This window comes from Phascolarctos cinereus, unplaced genomic scaffold, assembly GCF_003287225.1.
Source record: "Phascolarctos cinereus isolate Bilbo 61053 unplaced genomic scaffold, phaCin_HiC Scaffold_2;HRSCAF=192, whole genome shotgun sequence".
Taxonomy (NCBI): Eukaryota; Metazoa; Chordata; class Mammalia; order Diprotodontia; family Phascolarctidae; genus Phascolarctos; species Phascolarctos cinereus.
In genome coordinates this window covers 291582977-291606967 of record NW_027555625.1, presented here as the reverse complement: position 1 = coordinate 291606967, position 23991 = coordinate 291582977, and the positions used below count along the sequence as shown (strand labels likewise).

Here is a 23991-nt window from a genome sequence, read left to right as displayed (position 1 = left end):
GAGGGGATTTAGAAGAAGGGGACTTGTTCTGAAATGGCATCCTTACTTTGTGATGGTCACATGATTAGCCACATCAGATAATTACTTTTCTTGTTGAATTGTTAAAAAAAAACCTAGATGAACCATAATTTAAGAATACTTGAAAGACTAAACTGCTTCAATCGACAGTGCATTTAAAAAAAAATCTACAAGGCAAAGGAAATAGAGATAGCATGAAAATTTTTATTTCGAAGTAAAATTATAATACCAGCTTATTATTATTTGTGTTTAAAGTGAATTTGCAGATAAGAGAAAGAAAAAAATTTATTAACAAATACTGTTCCTTGTCAGTTGACTTGCCTGGTCCTTTTAGAATTAATCATGTCCCTGTCCCACTATCTTGGCTTTAGTGGTTGTGTCTGTGTGATGTGGCTGCTTATGGTGAAAGATGGCCCATCACACATGTCACAGTGAAGGTTAATTAGGTGTTTTAGCTGCAGAAGATTGGAGGGGCACTTTAATTTAAGTTGAGGGTCCTATCCTAATTTCTTTAGAGGTAGAGGTGAGCTATAATGGAAAAGCTTGGTAGATGGAAAAGAGGACTGATTTTGGAGTAAGAAGATCTTTGCTGAAATCTTACCCCTGTTAACATGTGACCTTGAGCAAGTCTTTTAACCTTCTTAGGTCTCAGTTTCTTCATCTGTAAGATGAGGGAGTTGATGGCCCTTCTTTTGATTCTATGATAAGATACTCTATAAAGTACCTTCTGGCTATAAATCTTACTGATGCTTATGTTGAATTAGCCTGTCTTAGGCATGGAGAATTCTGCAGTTAGCAGCAGAAATCTGTAGTCATAACATTGAGAGAAAACCAGTTTGTTTCTGAGCAAAAGTGCAAGGAAGTGCCCTCCACCTCTTCCAGGGGCCTGGGGAAGTGAGGGCCCTAGTGGTGGGAGGTCCTGCTGCCTTCAGAAGTAAGATATGTTGTCTTTTGTTAGCAGTTATCATCTGTTAGGGTTGCTCCCCCCCCCCGTACTCTAGCTATTGTAACAGCAAGATTCAAAAGCTGAATTTAGTTGGGCTAGTTGAAAAAAATTATCATTGTAATCAAATTGGAGTACTGTTGTCTGCTTTTGATGATGTTTTGAGTATCACGCTAATCTACTTAACTAATTGTTCCTGTAGGTCTTAGTACCTTGTAAAGGAAGCCTACCAAGCAGCACACAGTCTACCTGTCAGTTTGACTCTTATGTCCTGAAACCAGTGGGAGAGAGTTTTCAGACCTTGAATGGAAAGGTACCCAATTTCTTCATAATTCAACCAGGGGAACACTGGGAAGGGAAGGGAATTATGTGGGAGAGGGGACGCAGAGCAGGGTGATAGGAAAAACAAAAAGCGTTTTATTTCTTTATGCTTTTCTGAGTGAATGATGAAGCCCAACTCCTGGGTTGGGGGTAGTGGTAGTGGGCTGAGGAAGGGGGTTTGTGATGGTTTAGAGGTCTCTCTCAGTGGGGACCAGGCTCCTGGGCCCAGTGAGAATAGTTTGTATGTTACTAGGGCTCACTACCACCAAACAGATATTGTAATAGTAGGCTTAGAACAGTCCTCAGCCCTGTTCTCATGGTGTTGGTGATCTTTTGCAACAAGGGTTTTGCTGCTGGTGAATTTGTTCAGTGAAATATAGGCGTATATGACCTAGTGTTATTAACTAGTTTAATGACAGCATGATAGGCAAATAACACAACACAGGAGATAGTTTCATAGAAATTTAGTGAGCACTTGCTTTATGTGGCAGCAATGCTGGGTGCTGAGGGGATAGAAATGAGCAAAACATATTTTTCACTTAAGATTGTGACTAAGAGATAGGGAACTCCTGAAGATGTGTGTGTATATGTGTCACTGTGGAGAATGATGTTACAGTGAGGATTTAATGACAATATTTTAACAATATTATTGCAAAACAACATTGATTGGAGCAGCTTTATGTGGCTATGCTTATGTTTTTACATGAACATATGTAAGTACTTTGGGAAATGTTAAAGACTGACTTTAGGATGACTTGAGAAGTTGCAGCTCCGTATCACTGAGAACCCACTTTACTTGGAAGAGAAAGGAGGGAACAGTGACCTAGGGGGAGAAGGTGGGCTGGGGCTAGGTATTAGCCTTGTAATTCTTTTCAGGCAGGTTATTGACCTAATGGGTAACTTAAGACACACTTCTGTGTCTTTAGAACGAGTCCTCTACCTCCTTGTCAAAACAGTCTTTAGTGAAGAATATCTTGCTCATATTTCTGTCCCCTTGATGCCTGGCTTCATTACTGCACAAAGCCAGGGCTCACTAAATATTTTGTGTGGTGAGTCAGTGTTTCTTTGTTATCTCTCATTTCTAGCCAGCTCACTAGGAATAGCATGGATTTCTAGTGGACATAATTGTGTCCATTTACTCCTGAGCCTGTGTAAGAGTTATATTCCTAGGTTTCAACCTTAGGTCAAGAAAGGTGTTATTCTTTGTTTTCTGATCTTCCATTTTAGTACTCCTTGTTCATGAGGAAGAATACATTCCCCTTCATCCTCTCCTTTTGTGCAAGACCTTTCTCTGAGCTGGCTTCTGAGATTTTGGTGGCTGATAAGTTTGGGGTAGCTCCCAGCCTCCTAGTATCCATGTTTTCATAGGGAATTCCCAGGGACCAAAGAAACCTTTAAGACCCAAATGAATGATTCTAGTGGTGGAATTTTAGTCACTGTGACCAGCTGATTGTAGAGAGATTTTAGAAAGGAAGAACTTGTCTCAAGACCTCATACAAACCCATCTCCATGTAAGGTGCAGGTCCTGTTCTTAAGACCCCACCTCAGGGGCTGAATCATTATAAAATTCTTTCTTTTGATCAGGAAGGGTTCTGAAGAAAACCTTGTGCATCTTTTCCTGTCAGTGGCCATGTTCTTGGTATGGATTATAGGATTATAGATTTAGGCTATGGGACCTTAGAGGCCGTCTCAGCCTACCCTCTACACATAAGGAAACAGGGGGTTCAGAGGAGTAAAGGGACTCACCCAACGTCACCAAGGTAGTAAGTGTCAGGGGTCCTCTGACTTGGAAATTCAGTGTTCTCTCTAATGTAACACACTGCCTTTCATGTACTGTTCTGCCACCTGGGTAAGCAGGCGCTTAACATATATGTTATTGAGATCACAAATCTTTTAAAATATATATTGGGAAAGACTTCCTTCTTTTTATATAAATAAGCAATTTGATATTGTTGTCAACAGTGCAGGTAAGTTAAAGGCCTTGAGTGAGCACATAGAAATAGACTGATCTCCTAAGGAAATTGGACGTCTTGTTTACTGAGCACCTTTTCAGAAGAAGAAAGCTTGCCCTAAGGAAAGTTGGTACCTATACAGTGTAGATAGAGATATATGCAGAGTTGTCAGTTTTGTTTGGATCAAGGTATCAATCAGTTATTTCATTCAAATAGAATCAGTCTTTTTTTTAGCCTTTACTTTGTTTTTCTAAAAGATAAAGGGTTTTTTCCACCATTAGTAAATAACTTAGCCCTCTCTCCCACCTCTCATTAGAAAAAGAAAATGTCATAACTACAGTGTGATCTTTGTATAGAGGGGAAGAGGTTGGGAACCTTTTGTTATGCAGTTAAGTGAAAAGTATGTGACCTGTCATATTCAAACCTGTATGGAGGAAAGGTACAATGTTGGCTTTTTAAAGTGAGGCATTGGCATGGGGTGATGGAAAGAATATTAGGTGGAGGTTGTGTGATTGATTACTACTTTCTAATTTCAGGAGATTTTTATACAAGGAAATAGAATTAAATTAGGAGCTGGTTTTGCCTATCCCCTCTCAGTGCCTGTTCTCTTTGAAGAAACATTCTACAATGAAAAAGAAGAAAGTTTTAGTATACTATGTATAGCTCATCCATTGGAGAAAAAAGAGAGCACAGGTATTTTTAGAGAAAACTTTCTAATTGTATGTTTTGTTTAAAAATTTTTTTTGTGTGTGTGTGTGTAAAACAGTGATTGTATCAAATTGTATTTCAGTAAAAGTTCAAATCTTCCAAGGGTGGTATAGTGGAAAGAGCTCTGGACAGGAGTCAGGAGATCTGGATTCACGTCCTTCATTTGGCCATTAAGTAATCATGTGACTGTGGGCAAGCCACTTAACTTTTCTTAAGTCTCAGTTACCCTCATCTGGAAAATGGATTTAATGGTACCTTACTGACAGAGTTGTGATGCTCATGTGAAATTATTCATAAACAAAACTGTTTTGAAACTTGTAAAATGTTAACTGTTTGGTGATATTATTTTTTAAGCTATAAAAATAATTTCACAGTATCATATAATCCCATTTGAAAAATTTGCAGATATTTCTTTTAAAAAAACAGTGTGAACTAAATATCTTTTTAGGAATAGTCAGTCTAGGGGTAGCTAGGTCGCGCAGTGGATAGAGCAACAGCCCTGAAGTTGGAAGGATCTGAGTTCAAATTCAGCCTCAGATCAAACACTTGACACTTACTAGCTGTGTGACCCTGGACAAGTCACTTAACCCCAATTGCCTTAAAAAAAATTGTATAGGAATAGTCAGTCTAAAATCTATTGGCTGGCATAGTCTATGGGTTTCATCTTTAAATCCTGTTCCTCAAGCAACAGTTTTTTTGTCCCCCCCCCTTTTAAATTATCTGCTTCTGAGACCTTATTGTTTTAATGAATGTGAATGATTTTGATGTTCTGGAAAAATAGAGTTAGCTATTGATATCTAGACAGTGAAACAGTGTTTTATTTGAATGTTACTATTACATTTTTCATTTTATTACCAGGTAACAGGGTGAGCCATAGTACAGGAATGCCTTCCCAGCTTTTAGGTATTCCTTTACTGGCATAGTCTTGGGCTGGTTTTGTTGCTTTATTGAGTCAGTCTTTTGGATACCGAATATAAAATTTGCTTTTGACACGGACCTTCACTGAGCCTACTGTTATACCATCTAAAGAGATCTTCCCCTTTTATACCAAGAAGTCCATTTCTTTCTTTTTTTTTTTTTTTTTTTGGAGGCAGTTGGTTAAGTGACTTGCCTAGGGTCACACAGTTAGTAAATGTCTAAGGCCGAATTTGAACTCAGGTCCTCCTGACTCCAGGGCTGGTGCTCTATCCTCTCTATTACCTAGCTGCCCCCAGGAGATCCATTTCCAGGTTTGGAAATGAATGAAGGGCCAGGAACCATCAGAACCTTTGGTTATGCTTACTTCTTATTTTCTTTACAGAAGAATCTTCAACCTCATCAAATTCCTTTACCCTGAAAACAATTGAAGATGTAAGAGAATTTTTGGGAAGATACTCAGAGAGATTTGACAAAAACATTGCATCTTTCCACCGAACATTCAAAGATTATGAAAGAAAGAGCCTTCGTCATTACATAGTGAGTAGCTTGTAATTTTATGGAGTAGAAGTTTCAGTTGTTTTTTCAATTCAGGAAAGTCATTATTTCTTTACTTTAGAATCTTATGGATATTTTGGCCATTCAGGGGATATTTATCCTACTTATTTTTTTTTAATTCCAAGATGGCTTATGCATATTGATTTTAAAAAGTGACAGCTTATCTAGATACTGTTTTTTTTTGCACAGGATTCAGTGAATGCACTTTATACTAAATGTCTCCAGCAGTTATTAAGAGATTCTCATTTGGTAAGTAGAATGTTTTGTAGATAGAGATATTTACTTGAAGTTTTACACAGTACAAATAAAGCTCTTTTTAACATAATTTTCTCAATGCCTAGAAAATGCTAGCCAAGCAGGAGCTTCAGATGAATTTGATGAAACAGGCAGTTGAAGTAAGTGGCTAAGGTTGCAAGAGGGAAAAATTGTATAGCATGTTAAAATATTATGTTTGCCATTGCATAATATATTTCCTAAAACATGATCTTATTAATTTTGCAGATGTATATTCATCATGATATATATGATCTGATCTTTAAATATGTGGGCACTATTGAAGCAAGTGAGGTAGGTTTTAAATATGCTTCAGAAGAGAAATGGAAGTCATGTTCTATATCTTTAAAGAAACTAAAACTTTTAAAAATTTATTGTTAGGATGCTGCCTTTAACAAAATTACAAGAAGTCTTCAAGACCTTCAGCAGAAAGATATTGGTGTTAAACCAGAATTCAGGTAAGAGTTACAGTATAATGAAACTGAGGTTTTGGTTGTTGCTTCTTCCTGAGAGTTGGTTTTGGGTGGTTTTTGATTCCTGGGGATAGAGAGGGATTCAAAAACATGAACTTCAATTTTTCTGCTTCCTGTAATCTCCTTTAGAGAGGTTAGCAAGTGTAATATGTTTACTAGATTAATGTGGCATAGTGAGAGGCACAATGCCTCTGGAGTTAGAGGCCTAGGGTTCATGTCCCACCTTTGACACTTGATAACTTGTGTAACTTTGGGCAATTTATTTTACCTCTTTGGGCCTCAGTTTCCTCGCCTATAAAATGAAGGGATTAAACTAGTTGACCTGTGAGGCCTTATTATAACCTCTAGATTTGTTATCCCCACTATTGTCAATTTCATTAGAAATAGGCATTTAATCCAGCTGCATTTGTCAGATTATTGTTTTGAATATGATACTTTTGCTTTCTTTTCAATTACCTTTAAAAGGTCTGTGAAGTCAGTAACTTGAGATGCTTATTTTGTGAAATGGTCAAGAATTAGTATGACCTGCCATCCTCTGACCTAAATCGTGTCTCCAAATTACATTACAGCTTCAACATTCCCCGTGCAAAGAGAGAACTGGGTCAACTGAACAAGTGTACCTCTCCACAACAGAAGTTGGTTTGTCTTCGAAAAGTGGTACAGCTAATTATGCAGTCTCCTAGCCAAAGAGGTTTGTGTACAGGGAAGGAAACTGGGAATAGAATGTTCCTACAGTGTTGAAATTTAGAGAGTAATACAGTTAATGGAAGGACATAAGGAATTACAGTCAGTTGATCATCTAACGTTTATTAAGCACTTAATGTGTATCAGGCACCTTGCTTAGTACTGGGAATACAAAGAAAGGCAAAAACTAGTCTCTTCCCCCAAGGACCTCACAGAATAATGGGAAAGACCACATGCAAACAACTTTGTACAGAGAGGTTACAGGATAAACTGGGGGTAGTGTCAGAGGAAAGGTATTAAGATTAAGGAGGACTGGGGAAGGATTCTTGCAGAAGGTAGGACTTTAGGAAATCAACATTCCAGGCATGGGAGATAGCCAGTGGAAATGGTTGGAGTCGCTAAATGGAGAGTTATGTTCAGAGAAGAGCAAGGAGGCATATGTCAGTGGTTCACAGAGAACATGGAGAGGAGCAAGGTGTAAGAAGCCTGAAAAGGTAGAAAGAGACTGGGTTATGAAGAGCTTTGAAAACTAATGAGTGGGTTTCATATTTGATTCTGGAGATGATTGAGAGCCACTGGAGATTATTCAGTAATGGGATGATATAGTCAGATCTGTGCTTTAGGAAGAAAAAAGGAAATTAAATCATGAGGAGATAGTTTGTTACAATAGACTTAGTTCAAGAAGATTTAGATTGTAGTCCCAGCTCTACTGCCTACTTACTGTGTAATCATAGGTCATTTAAATTCCGTAGATTTTAATTTCCTCATTTACAAAATAGGAATAACTTTATAGGGTTGTCATAAGGCAAAACCAAGCCTAGTGCCTGGTACATAGTAAGTGTTTAATAAATGCTTGTCGATTGATTGATTTACAGATGAGGTGCTAGGTTAGCATTCCATACTTCCCCAAAACTTTGTAAATGTTAAGGTAATTTATTATTATTACTAGTTATTATTATTAATTATGATGATGATATAAAGAAAATATCTTTTTCCAGTGGAGATCGATGGAAGTTTCCTGGTAATGAAATCTAGGTACAGGGAGATGCTTATGACAGCCATAATGTAAAAGGTGCCAGTATTAAAGATGAGGGTCCAGGAATAACTGCAATGGTAGGAAATGCTAGATACACTTTAATAGAGAATCTTATGTGTTTTATCTGCAACCACTCGTAGCAGATATTAATTTTTGACTAATTATGCATGTAGCACATTAGAATCTCTGATTGGTTATTCTTTTCAGATCTTAGAAAAATATACTTTTGATTAATAGCCATCATCCCACTAATAGCATAGCTATCTCCTTTCCCTCTTTGTTCTCCTTGCTGAAAAAAACATATATTTACTTTTACATTCTACGTAAGTTACGTGAGTGTAAGCTGATGAGCCATATGTCCAGTTATGGTACTTTTAGAAAGCTAGAAATAGAAAACTAGCACATAGTATTTAAAACATAAATGCTTTCAAATGGGGAAAATATATCTTTATTAATAGCTTTAGGGAGATATGATGCTTGGTCCCTTGTTAGACTGCTATGGTCTCTTAGTTCCCTGAAAAAAAAATAATTATATCACATTAAAGGCCATTCAGTTTATTGTGTATGCAAAGTGACTTCTAGTTTGGGGACAGTGATATTTTACTGTGCGATGTAATCATATTGGGATGTGATTTTGGAGATAGGTAGAAAGATATTTAATTGTATCTTTGTTTTTTTCTTGAATATTTTTTCCTACAGTTAACATGGAGACCATGTGTGCTGATGATCTGCTGTCTGTCCTGCTTTATTTACTTGTGAAGACAGAGATACCAAATTGGTAAAAAATCTTTTAAAGATGTTTTTAGCTTGCTACATTGCAGTGTGGTTTCCATTATCTAGACTTTCATGTTTTGACTACCTATCTACCTTTATAATGACTAGGTACTTGATCACTCTTCCAGGTTGGGTAATAATTTCTTCAGGAAAGTTTAAAAAAAATCAGTTTTTATTTATCTCTCTTGGGAGAATGATAGGATAGTAAATTTTTTGGGTAAGAAATCTTCTTACAGTTATTTTTTTATATATGAAATACCTAGCACCAAGCAATCATTAGGTAACCTATATGATACATCTAGTTTTGTATCTTTTTTACTGGTAGATTTTTCTGGACTTGTTGAATAAATGCCAACAATACTTGCACAGAGTCTTGTAATTTAGAACTAGTCGTGGTTCTACTATGAGTTTATTATTTTTCATTTTGAGCTCTTCTTTATGTTAAGTGTATAATCCCTTCTCGGGCAGAGTATGGAGTTGTACTATTCTTTAATTCTGTTGGATCAAATGCCGTATCTACTGGTGATAGTCTTAGTCAACTTAGTTTTGGTACATCAGCTGGACTGACTGTAGATTCTTTGGGTATGTGTCAATTGGGCATATATCATTATAACTTTTCTTTTTTTTTTCCCTTGTTAGGATGGCAAATTTGAGTTACATCAAAAACTTCAGATTTAGTAGTTCAACAAAAGATGAATTGGGTTACTGCCTGACTTCAATAGAGGCTGCAATAGAGTATATTCGACAAGGAAATCTCTCTGAAAAGCCCTCTGTAAGAATTTAGTTTGATCATTCCACTTATGATGGTATAATTCATTTGGTTTAGAAGGACTGAAGGGACAGGGTTCAAATGCCTCTTACAGGAGAATGGAGTTACACTGCTTCTTCAGAAGGTGTGGGTGAAGGGAAACTGAGCTTGAGCCTTCAGACACCAGTAAAAAGGCTTTGTTATTCACTTCAGTTTGCCTAATGAAACACAAAACAAATTTTAAATTTTGACTCAGTTCACCTCTGAGCTAACAATCATGTTCCAGCCTTGTCCCTTTCTATTGCTTCTTGGTCCATCTTGGAAGTGAACAGCTTAAAGGAAAGCTGGTAGTAAAGGTGCCAGTCAGTGCTGCCATTCCAGGATAAGAGAAGCACACCCAGAGGTTGTCTGTAAAAAGCAATTTACTTGTAAAATTGTGTAGGGTTTATTATGTTCTTGATATAATGGTCTAAATGGCAGTTTTATCTCCTTTTGATTTTATTAGTATCATGCTAAATCCTGATTTAACTAGGAGAGTTATAGTCCTAATTAGTTTTTGATTCTGTGTTTCAGATTACATAAAGAACACATGGATTCTTTATAATTTCTCAACACTTTTGATTTTTTGGTGGTTCTTGTCATTTACATTGTTACAGTCATTTTGTCTTTTGTTTTCATGTCTCTTCTTACTTCGCTTTGTATCATTTCATTTAAATCTTTTCATGTGTCTCTGTATTCTTCATGTTTGTTGTTTGTTACAGTACAGTAATATTCCATTGCACTTACATACTACAGTTCGTTTAGCTGTTTCCCAATTGATGGCCATCTACTTTGTTTCCATTTCTTGCTATCAGAAAAAGTGCCACTGTAACTATTTTGGTGTATATAGGGATTGTTTTATCAGTGGCCTGCTTAGGGAATAAATCTAGTAATGGAATCCCTGGGTCAAATGACATTTTAGTCATTTTATTTGCATATTCCAAATTGCTTTCTAGAATGGTTGCACTGATTCATAGCTTCACCAACAATGCGTTAGCATGCCTACAACTCCTCCAACATTGACTATTCCCGTCTTTTGTCATCTTTGGCAATTTGCTGGGTGTGAGGTGAAACCTCAGGGTTGTTTTGATTTGCATTTCTCTTAATTGGTGTTTTCATTTGGTTGTTAATAGTTTTCAGTTCTTTTAGGAACTGTTTGTATCTTTTGACCACTTGTCTCTTGGGGAATGGCTTTTGGTTATATACATATATATGCACATAGGTATATACATATAGATATAAATACACATACGTATATGTGTATGTATACATACACAGATATATGTATATGTACCTATGTGTATATATACATACATCTGTTTATCTTCTATACTGTACAGGCAGTTCTTACTTTCTGTAAATTCGCCTTATGCAATTTTGACTTTACATGAAGAATTCTGAAAGAAATCTGCATTCTAGAAAGACGCTTTTGTTAAGTTTACTGTGCAGTTCTGTTCTCTCTTCACTCCTGTCCCTTGGTTTGTCATTCTGGGGCATTCTATCCCCCCCAAAAAAAAACTCCTACAAAATGGAAGCAGACAAATGGGTGTGTGTGAGGAGACTGCCACTACCGCCACTGCTCCCAGATTGGGGGCTGGGCTTGAGATCTCTGACTCCAAGAGAGGAGACCTTTGCCCCATTCTGCCCAGCTGTGTCTGTCTTCTGTCTGTCATGTGTCACCCAGCCTCTCCTATCTGTGTCCGTGTCCAGCCCCCATGTGTCTTCCCTCATGTGTTCTTCCTCTTGGTTCTGACCAGGCCCCCAGATGGCTGGCATGTTCTTCCTCCTGCTCTTGCTTCTTTGTCCCTGACCTCAACTGTCTTTGACTCATGTGCCAGCCCTCCATGGGTACATGGCCTCCTTTCTGTCTTCCTCCCTTCCCCACATCCCCAGGCAAATTTGCATTATGTAAAAAGTGCTTTACATAGAGGTCTGAGGGAATGGTCCATTTGTATAAAGTAGGAACTGTTTGTATACATATGTGTACATATGTACACATGTATATATGCACATGTGCATATATCTGTCTATATGATATATATACCTACACACGTGTGTATGTGTTTGTGTCTGTGTGTATGTTTATGTATCTTGAATACTAAACCCTTATCTGAGAAATTTGGTACAAAGATTTTGCCCCCCATTTAATTGCTTTCCTTCTCATCCTGAGTGCATTAATTTTGTTTGTGCTGGAGCTTTTCAGTTTCATGTAATCAAAGTTATCCATTTTATTTTTTTCTAATTGCCTCTAATTCTTGTTTGGTTAAGAATACATCACCTAAACCTAGCTATGAGAATTATATGATTTGTTTCTAATTTTTTATTTAATTTTATCTACTTTAATATTAAGGTCATGTATCCATTTAGAATGTATTATGGAATATGGTATAAGGTGTTTGGTTCAAGCCCTAATTTCTGCCAGGCCACTTTCTAGTTTTCTGTGCAGTTTTGTCAAATACGGAAGTTTTTTCCTAAGTCTTTTAGGTTTTCTAGTTTATCAGAAGCTTGATTATTGCGTTCCATTGTTTCTGATTCTCCATGTCTATTCCATTGTTCTACCTTGATATTTTTTTTTTTACCGGTTCCAGATGGTTTTGATGACTGTTGCTTTATAATATGATGTGACATCTGGAAGTGCTGTACCCTTTTTGTTCCTGCTTACATATTAGAGGTTAAAAGAGAGATTAAAGTACTTGAAAAGGGGGCAGCTAGGTAGCACCTGCCTTGGAGTCAGGAAGACCTGAGTTCAAATCCGGCCTCAAACACTTAACACTTACTAGCAGTGTGACCTTGGGCAAGTCACTTAACCCCATTGCCTAGCCAAAACAAAAAACAAAAAAAAATAAAGTACTTGAAAAAACCATATGAAACAACTAAAGCAACTCCAATTTAAAAAAAACCAGCCTCTATTAAAAAGCACAAAAACGACATACCTTAGCTCTGCAAAGCTCTTGGACACTTATCTTAGGATAAGTGTCCAGGGACAGCAGAAGATTGTTTGTAGTTTATTCCTGCCAGTCAGACAGAACATATTTTGATGCTTGAAAAATTAATTTCTGCCCTTTATGAGATCTAATTTGATGATTAGCAGGGAACAGTTGTAAGTAGTCCTCTCCTTACTTGTCTTCATACTTTCTCAGAAGGGGCATCTTCTTCTGTCTTATTTATTATTTTATTTAAGTATGAAGATCCAATAGCTTTGATAACTTTGTATCTGTCACCTAGGCAACCACCCCTCCCCGTGGTGTGAGGACAAAATTTTCTCTACATATTACATTATCTATATATTTTTGACCTGTCTCTGGCAGCATTCTTTGATATTAATTAATCTTATTAACTTAACAATTAAAATTAATTACTAATTAGATTAATTTAAATATCTTAAACATCTTTATAAATGAATTAAATATTCCCTAGAGTCTGTTAACTTTTCAAAAAATTTTGTTTACTGTCTTTGAATGGAATTGTTCCCTTTCTAATGCTATGTATTTTATTTCATACATTTATTTTGTGAATTTCTACATTACTCTGAGAAAGGGGCCATGAGCTTCACCAGATTGCCAAAGGGGTTCATGACTCAAGAAAAGGTTAAGAATCCCTATCCTAAATGCAGCCTGTCATAAATGAGAGAGAATAGAAAAGAACTCATCAACTGTCTATCTTTTTCAGTTAGAAATTGTCAAGATTAAGTAATCTTTGTTATTATATTGTTCTACTATGATATATATCTTGTTTGTAATTCAACAGTGTTTTGTTTGTCTTCTAGGAATCTGAGGGGTTTAGGGACAAACTGTCCCTTAGGCAGAGAATGAACTTACTGTCCCAGATGAATTCGACCCCTATTGATTGTTTGTTTAAGGTAAGACACCAACAATTCTCTGTAGTTAAAGACAATGCTTTGTGGTTTGTGTTTTTAGAATCCATTATGATGACTCTTGTAACTTGGGATTATAAATGCTCACTTGATTTTTACTAATGCATTTATTCTGTTCCTAGTATATGCTATCAGTCAGTATAAAAGCATTTATTAAGTACCTGCTATGTGCTAGGCACTGTGCTGAGTGCAGGGGATATAAAAAGAGGCAGAAGAAATCCTTGCCTTCAAGGAGCTCACTCTAATGGGAGAGACAGTTTGCAATCAAATATATATAAACAAGCTATATGCAGGATAGATGGGAAATAATTAAGAGAGGAAAGGCACTAAAATTAATAGATTGGGAAAGCCTTCCTATAGAAGATGGTATGGAGAGCACTATAGGCATGGAGGACAGTCAGAGAAAATGTCCAGGGTTGAGAGAGTGTTTTGTTTATGAAATAGCAAGGAGGCCAGTGTCACTGGATAGAAGTGTACATGGCAAGGGGAATAAGGTATAAGAAGACTGCAAAGGTTGTGGAGGGGAGGGGTCCACTGTAGATTGTGAAGGGCTTTGAACACCAAGAAAAAGTTTTTGTATGTGATCCTGGAGATGATAAGGGAGCTACTGGAGTTTATTGAGTAGGAGAGTGACATGGTTGGACCTATGATTTAGGAAAATCGCCTTGATGGCTAGAGGGAGGATGGATTGGAGTGGAGAGATAGACTTGAGACAGGCAGACTCACCAGCAGGCTACTGCAATAATCCAGGTGTGAGTTGATAAGGGCCTGTACCAGAGTGGTGGCAGTGTCAGAGGAAAGAAGGATGTGTATTCAAGATACGTTGCAGAGGTAAAATTCACAGGCCTTGGCAACAATTTGGATATTGGGTGTGAGAGATAGTGAGGAGTCAGGGATGATACCTAGATTGTGAGACAGTGGTACCTTGTAGAGTAGTAGGGAACATAGCAGGGACAGGAGGTTTGGGGGAAAGATAATGCTAAAATCTGTTGGGGGATAAAACTTTGAAGATAGGGAATGCCTATTTTCTCAGTACAAGTGCATTAATTTAGTATTCAGTTTAATTTCTCTCCCTCCCAACCCTTTGTCACCTAAGCCAATTAAGTAGTTTAAAAGCTTTGAAAAAAGAGCTTTATAACCTAAAAAATTGAAACCAAGCAACATTAAAATAGATTACACTATTTATTTGACAGCATTTTATTATGTGTCCTATTTTCTGGATTTATTGTAGCACATTGCTTCAGGTAACCAGGAAGAAGTAGAAAAACTTTTGTGTCAGGATGACCATGATGAAGACACTGTTCAAAAAATGTGCCATCCTCTCTGCTTCTGCGACAAGTGTGAGAAATTGGTCTCTGGGTAAGAGGGTCCGCGGGGACATAACACACTGCTTGGGAACATTTATGTTGAGAACATTATGAGCTGGTATAGTGGAAAGAGCAGTTAAATTTTAATATTGGCCCTGCCACTTATTAGTCATGGTTCCTTAGGCAATATTATGACTTTGAAGAAATAATTTAAGTTTTTTGAACTTCATGTGTAAAATGGGGATAATGCCACCTATCCTTTATATCCCACAAGGTAATTATGCAAGCAAGATAGATACAGAGAATCTGAAATGAGACAGTGTACATGAAAACTTTTGTAGACTTTTAACGTGCTGTACAAATGTAAAAAAATTAATTGCTTTTCCTGGCTTTCATTGAGGGGAAAAAACGTGCTTGCATAGTCATGGGTATATCATTTTGGTGTTAGAGCAAGTTTTTTTCAGGCATTTTCTGGAATGGGAGCAACTTTATCTTTAGTTTCTTCCATTTCCCATCACTCTTTCTCTTGTGATAGCACACTTGATAGAGATGCTGCTGCTTCCTTGAAGCAATATGTAATGTACAAAGTTGATGTCCTTCAGTAGGGCAGCAGTATATAAATATAATGGAATATCATGTGATAAGAAATAGCAAATATGAGGAATTCAGAAAAACATAGGAAGACATTAATTTTATACGGAGTAAAGTAAGTAGAACCAAGAAAACAAAATACAAAATTACTGCATCGATATAAACAAGAAAAAGTTAAATGAAATTGAATATTGTGTAATTCTGATGACTAATCTTGAACCTGTAGAAGAGATGAAGAAATGCTTCTCCTTTCTTTTGTTGGAGAGTTTGAGGACTGTGTTAGATAGGATTGGCTGGTTGGTTTTGCTTAACTTTCTGTTTTCTGTGTTTCAAGAAATGGCTGACTTTGTGGGGAAGGAATAGTTATGGAAATTACTGATGTTAAAGGAATCGGTAAAACTTTTTTAAGAATGGCATGGCATGCTAGAAAGTGTTCTGGACTTGGAATTAGGAAATTGTAGGCTTATATACTCACTCTGACACTTCCTGACTGTGATGATTAGCAAACTCATGAGTCTCTCTAAGCATAATTTTCCTTTGGGAGTTCATTTATGGTTTGTCAGTTTCTTTGAGATTGGGTTGTTTAAGTTGTCTAGTCTTTGTTCTGTTCCTTGTTTTGTTTTGTTCTTGGCATTTCATATTTTTGTAAATACCCAGACATTTCACTTAAGTTGTCAGTTTTATTGGTATCTAGTGGAACAAAATAATTTCTCGTAATTTCCTTCATTTCTTCTTAATTTGTTGTGCATTTTTTTTTCCATTTTTAATACTGGTAACTTGGTTTTCTTCTTTTAAAAATCAAAATAATGTTTTTTTTTAAATTTAAAAAAATTATTAATCTCTTCTTTGATTTTCAGATTTCTCTTTTGGTATTTAATTGGCTTTTTAAGAATTTGTTGGTTTTTTCTTTTTTAAATTAGATGTTTAATTAACTGATCTGGTCTTTCTATTGTTGATGAAAGATTTTTATTTTTATTTTTTTTTTTTTTTTTTAGGCAGTTGGGGTTAAGTGACTTGCCCAGGGTCACACAGCTAGTAAGTGTCAAGTGTTTGGTCTGAGGCCGGATTTGAACTCAGGTACTCCTGACTTCAGGGCCAGTGCTCTATCCACTGCGCCACCTAGCTGCCTTGAAAGATTTTTAGAAATTAAATTTTTTTTTCTCAGGACTGCTTTGGTTGTATCCCATATATTTGGTATACCTGTTGTTTTTATGATTTGTTCTTTGACCCACCAATTCTTTAGGATTAAGTTATTTAGTCCAGTTAATTTTTTTAATTTTTATTTTTTTGCTTTTTATCCTTTTTGGTGAGGCAGTTGGGGTTAAGTGACTTGCCCAGGGTCACACAGCTAGTAAGTGTCAAGTGTCTGAGGCCGGATTTGAACTCAGGTCCTGTTGTCTGCAAGACCAGAACTTTATCCACTGCACCACCTAGCTGCCCCTGCCCAATTAATTTTTAATCCTTTCTTCAATGGCCCTTTGCTGATTATAATTTTTATCGTATTGTAATCAGTAAAAAATGCATTTAATATATCTGCTTTTCATTATTGTTGAGTCAGTATTTATATCTATACATCTATATCTATATAGTAGTTATAAAAGTTGTATGCACTGTTGCAAAATATGTGTGCCCATTTCTTTTCCCATTCAGTAATTGCTTGAGATGCAGCATATCTGATATAGTAAAAATATTTAACCCCTTAATGTCTGTCTTTGCTTTTGGTTAGACTTTTCTAGGTCTAAAAGGGGTACATGAAGGCCCCCATTAATATAGTTTTATTGTCTATTTATCCCTGTAAATAATTTTTAATTATTTAGATATTGTGTAAAGATTTGGTGTATACATGTCAGTGTTAACAGGATTTTTACTGGGCCTGTCTCTAACCTGAGAATGCTCAGAACTGAACAAAGCAGACCTAGAGAAGGGAGTGTCAGGAATCAAATAATTTAATCAATTTCAGAGTGAGGAATGTTCTCCCTCGGTGCAGTGAAAGCATAGGTTATATACTTAAATCACAAGTGGGGAAGAAGGGGGGAAGATGGATTGCAAAACAATCATTTAGTGGTTTCCCACAAGAAACCTATTAAGTCCCACAATACAACAATTCTGGAGTCAAATCTTTGGGAGTTGTGACCACCTTCCCTAAAGTACAGAACCAGAGTTCTGTGACAGGAACAGGTTCTACAGTCTTTGCTTCCCTTCACTTCAAGTACACAGGCAGAAGGATGCCAGTGATTGTGAGCCTTGTCAGGGTTTTGATTAATCAGTTTAAGCTGCATTGTGAGTCTGACTCACAAAGCTGGAAAAGGCAGCTCTTGAGAAAACTAAATTGTTAGAATATTCTTTACACATACATCGATTAATAATGAAGATTTTAAATTTGTTTCTCACAAGTATTGATATTAATTCATTGTGTCTGGTGCTTTTAAGGATAATGTAGTTTCCTTTTTATCTTTTAAAAGATACTCTTTTTCTTAGTGTTTAGACTTACCTACTTTTTTTGCCTTTTTTTTTGTCTGACATAATGATTGCTACCCCGTCTAGCCTCTGGCTCTAATTGTGTGAATCTTTGTGTTTTCTTGTGTGTTTCTTATAAACAAATTGTTGATTTGTGCTATCTCATCCATTCTGCCATATGCTTCCATTTTATGGGTAAGTTCATTGCCTTCATGTTCTGTTATTATGGTTAACTATTTTCCTCCATCCTATTTTCTAATACTTTTTCCTTTCTTTGCTTCCTGCTTCCTCTTTACAAAAAAGAAGAGGATAGTGAGTCAGGAGTGTGGACAGTATTGGTGATCTATACCTGATGCAAACTATTTCTGCTCTTTTGCTTCTCTTCTCTTCCCTTTCCCCAGACATAGGACACAAATTATTACTTTTTTTGCCTTTAAACTTCTTCACAATTTGCCCTCTGATTCATTTTGTTTTGTTTATGATTAATGCCATACTTATGTTCTCTGCCTGCATCTCATTTTTCTTTCCTTTTTTTTTTTTTGGTTAGGCAAATGGGGTTAAGTGACTTGCCCAGGGTCACACAGCTAGTAAGTGTTATATATCTGAGGCCAGAATTGAACTCAGGTCCTCCTGAATCCAGGGCCGGTGCTCTATTCACTGTGCCACCTAGCTGCCCCTCTCATTTTTCTGCAAATCAAATTATATGTGTGTTTTACCCTCCTTGACTGCCTCAGATAAAATCAAGGTTTAAGTGATGTCCATTCCTCTCAAGCCTTTCTCTTCTCTTTTTTATTTTTTCTTTAACATCATCAAAATGTAGCTGAATGACTACATGCTCCTTTGTCATATTTAACTCTCTTTGTGATCCTTGATGACACTGGGGTTCTGAAGTGACACTTATTTCTTCTCCCCATTTAAGAATGTAAATACTTCATCCTTGTACAGTTCCTTCCACGGAATCAAACATATTTACCTTTTTTTGTTTCTCTCAGTTCCTGTGTTAGTAGTCTTTCAGTGTTTCTGCTTAGCTCTTACCATTCGTCAGGATTGCTTACAAGTGCTGTATTTCATTAAAGGGCCGCTTTTCCCCTTGCAAGGGGAAAATATTCAGTTTTGCTGGGTAAGTTACTCTTGATTGTCTGCCTTTTGGAATATCATATTCCAAGTTCTTCCCTTCTTTATAGCTGTCAGTCCTTGTGTGATCCTGATAATGGTTCCTGGGAACTTGAACTCTTTCTTTCTGGATGTTTTCTGTATTTTTTCTTTGACTTGGAAGTCTTTGACGGTCCTGGGAATTTTTTTGGAGGTTTCTTTTGGGAGGTAGTTAGTATATTGTTTTCATCTTTACTTTGCGTTTAGCTTCTCATAGGTCTAAAAAGTTTTCATTTATGATTTCCCGAAATAAAATGTCCAAAATTTTTTTTATTATTATGGTTTTATGGGCATCCATTGATTCTCCAGGTCAGTTGTTTGTGTTACATATTCATGTAGTCCTTTTGGAAAAATCAAAAAAATTTTTCTTAGTTTCTTCTTATAGTTATTCCAGAATTACTTTTTGTGAGATTTCTAGAATTTCAACAACATTTGATAACTGGTTGGTGTTGTTTTTGGTTTACTCATCACTTTAGCTTTAGTTCTTGAATTTGGGCTTTTGTGCTAGGGTATGTCCTCACCCCCCATGCTTTTGGGTAGTATGTCAGCCTTGCTTGATCTTGCCCTTAGTTCCCTGGGTTTCTGTGAAGACCTCATGTGGGGGTTAAGCCTCTGTGGATCTTTGAAGTTCAGAGTACTATATCTTGATAGCCCTCTATGGCATCTCAAGACAAGGTGATAGAGACTTTGGACCACAGGTATGTCCAAGTCATGTTCTCACTGGTTACTTCCTTGCCCTCAAATGTTCCCAAGAGCCCTCACTGTGGGTTAACAACTACACTAGTCTTTTCTTGGGGAAGAGCCCTATAGGCTACATGTGTCTCTGTGTTGGAATGCTCATATCCCATTGGAAGCAGGGTTCAGTGTGAAAACCAAGAAGAAAAATGATCTGAATAGAGAGGAATCATGACTTGTGACAGGAAGGTCAGCAAGCCTGTTATTAGGAACCTACTTGGAGGGTGGAAGAATGTTATACAGAGGAGAAAAAAAAAGATGAAAAACCATTGCATGCTTGGAATTAAGAAACAAATTTGAGACTCTTCCTGAAGATGAAGATGATGGACAGCCTGAAGAGGGAGTGGCTGCTTGTTTTCCAGGTAAAGACAAAATAGATCCAAATGTGCTTTCAAATGAGGGATCAGCCCAGAAGAGCCAGAAAAAGAGGAGCTACAAGACATGAATAGTAGTAGTTTGTGGCTTCCTGCTGAAGGTAATGAAGAAGCTGTTTATCAGCCTAACAATGACAATAGAAATTTGTAATTTTCCTGTTCATGCTTGTAAGACCTGACAATCTCCTTAAGATTCATGAAAACAGATAACTATTACCCACTCTTGCTGATTGAGATGGTTTCAAATGGTATTGTCAAAAGGAACACTAGAAAGCATTGCCAAAGGTTTTAAATCCTTGAGAATGAAGACCTTAGGGGCACAGTGGGTGCTTTTATCCCTGTTGCTAAATGGAGACCAAGGATTCTGGTTTAGAAAGTGAACGGCTGGTTAAGATAGTGTCTAAGAATGGAATTTGGATTTTTGAACCAGGGTTTAAAATATAGGAATGACATGCTTTTGAACAAGCTTAGAATACACATAACAAAGAATGTAAGAATATGTTTGCCACTGTCTTTCAAGTCTCATGCAGAAGGCTTAAACTGAAAGAGGAAGAGAAGTAAGGACACCTAAAATTTAGAGGTAACATAATCCAAGAAAGGAGTCAGTAATAAAACCTGAGACCTCCACTGTTAACAAACAAGTGCACTAAGTGTGGCTGACAAGCAAGATGAACTGTTCTGATTGTAAAGGTATAACTAAGGCTTCATAAGATGAAACCTGTGACTAGAATATAGCTTTGGAAAGGTACAAGACAAGAAAGGGGGCTGTGATAGGCTAGGCTTGACTTAGAAGGGGCTGATGGTTCAGGTTTGGAATTAGAGTGAAATGAGGCACTTGTAGAAAATTTAATGGTGGACATAGGGAATTACGGAGGCAGAGTCAGGATAGTGTTTGGAATAAGTAACAGTGAGCTTTCTCCCTAGCTCTCCTCAAGATCCTTCAAGCAGATTAGAAAACACATATGAGTACTGATCAGAAAATCCAAGAAAAAATTCCATTGAGTCATTTTTCCAGCTCATGTTGTCATAAGGAGATACACAGAGACATCTCTGGACAGTAAAGGCAGGGTCTAACCAGGAACGGCTATACAGAGCATTCATTCCAACCCAGGGAGAGGCTGTGCACCAAGACAAAAGAGATTTCAGATCTAGCCTGGAGGGGTCTAAATTAGTGTAGGATGCAAAAACCAGTGCTGACACTGGGAGCCCTGTTACTCACTATTCAGTTCTGGGTCATAGATGCAGAGTAGACTTTACCTAGGGTAGAGTCCCAGGTAAGTAGTAGTTGTGGGTCCTATCCTATATACCTAGCAAGGAGGAAGTTCAGAAACAAATAGCAGCTGTATGACTTGTACCCCTGCAGCAAAGTGGGGATTCTTAGGTCGGTCATCTAACCCAGTTAGAAGTTTGCAGAAGAATAACTAGGGTAGGAATCCTGACCTAGATCAAAGAGAAACCAACATTTCTGTCACTCTGAACCAGCAGAGTTTTCTAGTTAACTGATAGTAGCCAAGTCTAGTAGCAATTTACTAAAATTCAAACTGAGGCAAACTCATAGCCTTGATGCTCAGACTGAAATACAGGTCAGAAACTTGTAGAGAACAGACTTTGACCTGTATCAGACTACCTTGGGAATACTAAAAGCTTGCAGATCTTTAGCCTATGCTGTCCCTGAGATCTTTGAATAACAACACTCAATATCCACCAAAAGAAGCAGCAAAACCAGCATAAAGTCGGAAGTCAGAAAATAAGCTGGAAGAATGGGCAAACAAAAATCTCACCATAAAAAGCTATTTAGTGACAGAGATGCTCAGGACATGAACTCATAAGAAAAGAATAACTCCAAAATATTTATGAGCAAAGCCTCAAAGGAAAACACAGCTTAGGCACAAATTCAACTAGAATTCCTAGAAGAAATGAAGCAAGAGTTTAGAAAAAATTTTTTTTTAAATCAATGAAATGAGAGTGCTAGAGGACAAAAGTGGAAAAGAAATGAGAGCTATAGAAGAAAGAATTGGAAAGGGCAGAGAGGGAATAAACATCTACGTCAAACCTCCTATATTCCAGGAACTGTGCTAAGCGTCTTAGATATTATCTCATTTCATCATTTTAACAATCCTGTGAGATAGATGCTGTTATTGTCCTTATTTTATAGTTGAGGAAACTGAGGCAGTCAGAGGTAAAGTGATCTGCCCAGGGTCCCGTAGCAAGTTAAGGTCTTCCTGACTCCAGGCCCAGCACCCTATCCATTGTGCCACCTGGCTGCCTCAGCTAGGAATTAACAGCTTGGCAGAAGATGAAAATTAGAAAGAACTAAATATAAACCAATGACTTCATGAGACAACAAGAAATACTAAAACAAAGAAAAAAGACTTTAAAAAAGAAGGAAATATAAGATATAGCAAAAACCACCAACCTGGATAACAGGTTGAGAAGAAAAAATTTAAGAATCATTAGACTACCTGAAAGTCATGACCAAAAAAAGAGTTTGGACATTGTATTTCAAGAAATGTTGAAAGAACATTCCCCCAATTTTCTTAGAACCAGAGAGTGAGGGGAAATACAAAGAATTTGCTGACTCTTGAAAGAAACTCGAAAATGAAAAATTCCTGAAACATTATAGCTAAAATCCAGACCGCTTTGGGAGCACTTGAAGGTTTCCAGGTCAAAAATACTGCAAAGCAATCAGAAAGAAAGAATTCAGGTCAGAGTCAGGGCCATGAATAGAAAGGAACAGAGAGGTTGGATTATAATGTTCTAGAAGGTAAGGGATATAGGTTATTCTCAAGAATAATTTATTCAGCAAAATGCAGTATCATCCTATAGGCAGAAAATGAATCTTTAATGAATTAGATGACTTCCCAGCATTCCTGATGAAAAGATGTGAGTTGCATAGAAACTTTATAGTGCTAACACAGGAATTAAGAGAAGCAATAAAAATAGAAACATGGGTGGACAATCATAAGGGACTAAGTAGTGATAAACCATTTGCATTTTAATATAAGGAAATGACACATGTGTCTCTGAACTCTGTAATCGTTGTGGGTGGGAGAAGGAGTCTACTTATTCAGAAGACTTGAGAGTGCTTCCATTTTGTTCTGATAATATGAAGGGAAGAATGGAAAGCGAGGGTAAGAGGAATACGTTGGGGAAGGAGGAGAAGTAGGTAGGGAAAAGTATCTTTCATAATTGGAGTACACCAGTAAATTCTCATCTGATTTTCATTCTCATCTCACAAACAAGTACAGAAATACATTTCATTTCGTTCCCTCAAGTTTCAAATCTGGTATCATTCTCACCTCTGCCTCACTTAAATCTAATTCATGCTCAGGTAAAGACATCCCCTTCGTGATGTCATTGATCCCCTTTAAGAACCATCAATGAACAACAATAGTAACATCCTTGATCTTCACTCTCATCCCCTGCCCCTACCCTACCGCCATTCAATCAATGGTCAAGTCTTTTTGTTTCTACCTTCATAGCATTTCTCATGTATAACCCCTTCTTTGACACTACAACCACTATCACGTTATGCATAGACTATTTCAGTAACCTACTAGGTGGTTTCCCTTGTCTTTTATTCCAATTTACATTCCACTCAACCATCAAATTGACTTTTCTAAGAAGCAGATTTGACTGTATCATTCCTATATTCATAAACTCCAGAGACTCCTTATTATCTCCAGTATCAAATCTTAAATCCTGTCCTTGGCTTTCAAACCCTTCATAACCTGGCTGCTTCCTACCTGTCCCGTTTTCTTAATCTTACTCCCTTTCATGTTCTCTGCCAACCAGTGGCAGAAGCTTCCTTCCTCATGCTTGCAGAAATCACTGTCTCCCAATTTTGGCCATTTTCACTGGCGGTCCCCCATATCTGGAACACTCTTCATCTCTTCCTCCTAGCTTCCCTGGCATTCTTCGGGTTTCAGTTAAAGTTGCACCTTCTTCAAGAAGCCTGTTACAGTCCTCTTTAATCTTAGTACTTTCTCTCCAAGACTGCCCTCAATTTATCCTGCCTTTATCTTGTCTGATTGTAGTAGTTTGTATGTTGTCTCCCCC

The 23991-nt window shown here is 37.1% G+C and overlaps 1 protein-coding gene across 2 annotated transcripts in view; it reads left to right on the top strand.

Moving 5' to 3' along the window:
- The window catches only part of ANKRD27 (ankyrin repeat domain 27), an 89469-nt gene that overhangs the window by 33265 nt on the left and 32213 nt on the right, over positions 1 to 23991 (top strand). For both annotated transcript variants that reach the window (XM_020985050.2, XM_020985049.2), the window contains exons 3-14: positions 1164 to 1274; positions 3771 to 3927; positions 5243 to 5397; positions 5605 to 5664; positions 5757 to 5810; positions 5917 to 5982; positions 6070 to 6146; positions 6731 to 6852; positions 8581 to 8659; positions 9295 to 9427; positions 13209 to 13301; positions 14548 to 14675. In XM_020985050.2, the coding sequence (XP_020840709.1) occupies positions 1164 to 1274; positions 3771 to 3927; positions 5243 to 5397; positions 5605 to 5664; positions 5757 to 5810; positions 5917 to 5982; positions 6070 to 6146; positions 6731 to 6852; positions 8581 to 8659; positions 9295 to 9427; positions 13209 to 13301; positions 14548 to 14675 (1235 nt within the window). The remainder of the gene's footprint in view (positions 1 to 1163; positions 1275 to 3770; positions 3928 to 5242; positions 5398 to 5604; positions 5665 to 5756; positions 5811 to 5916; positions 5983 to 6069; positions 6147 to 6730; positions 6853 to 8580; positions 8660 to 9294; positions 9428 to 13208; positions 13302 to 14547; positions 14676 to 23991) is intronic.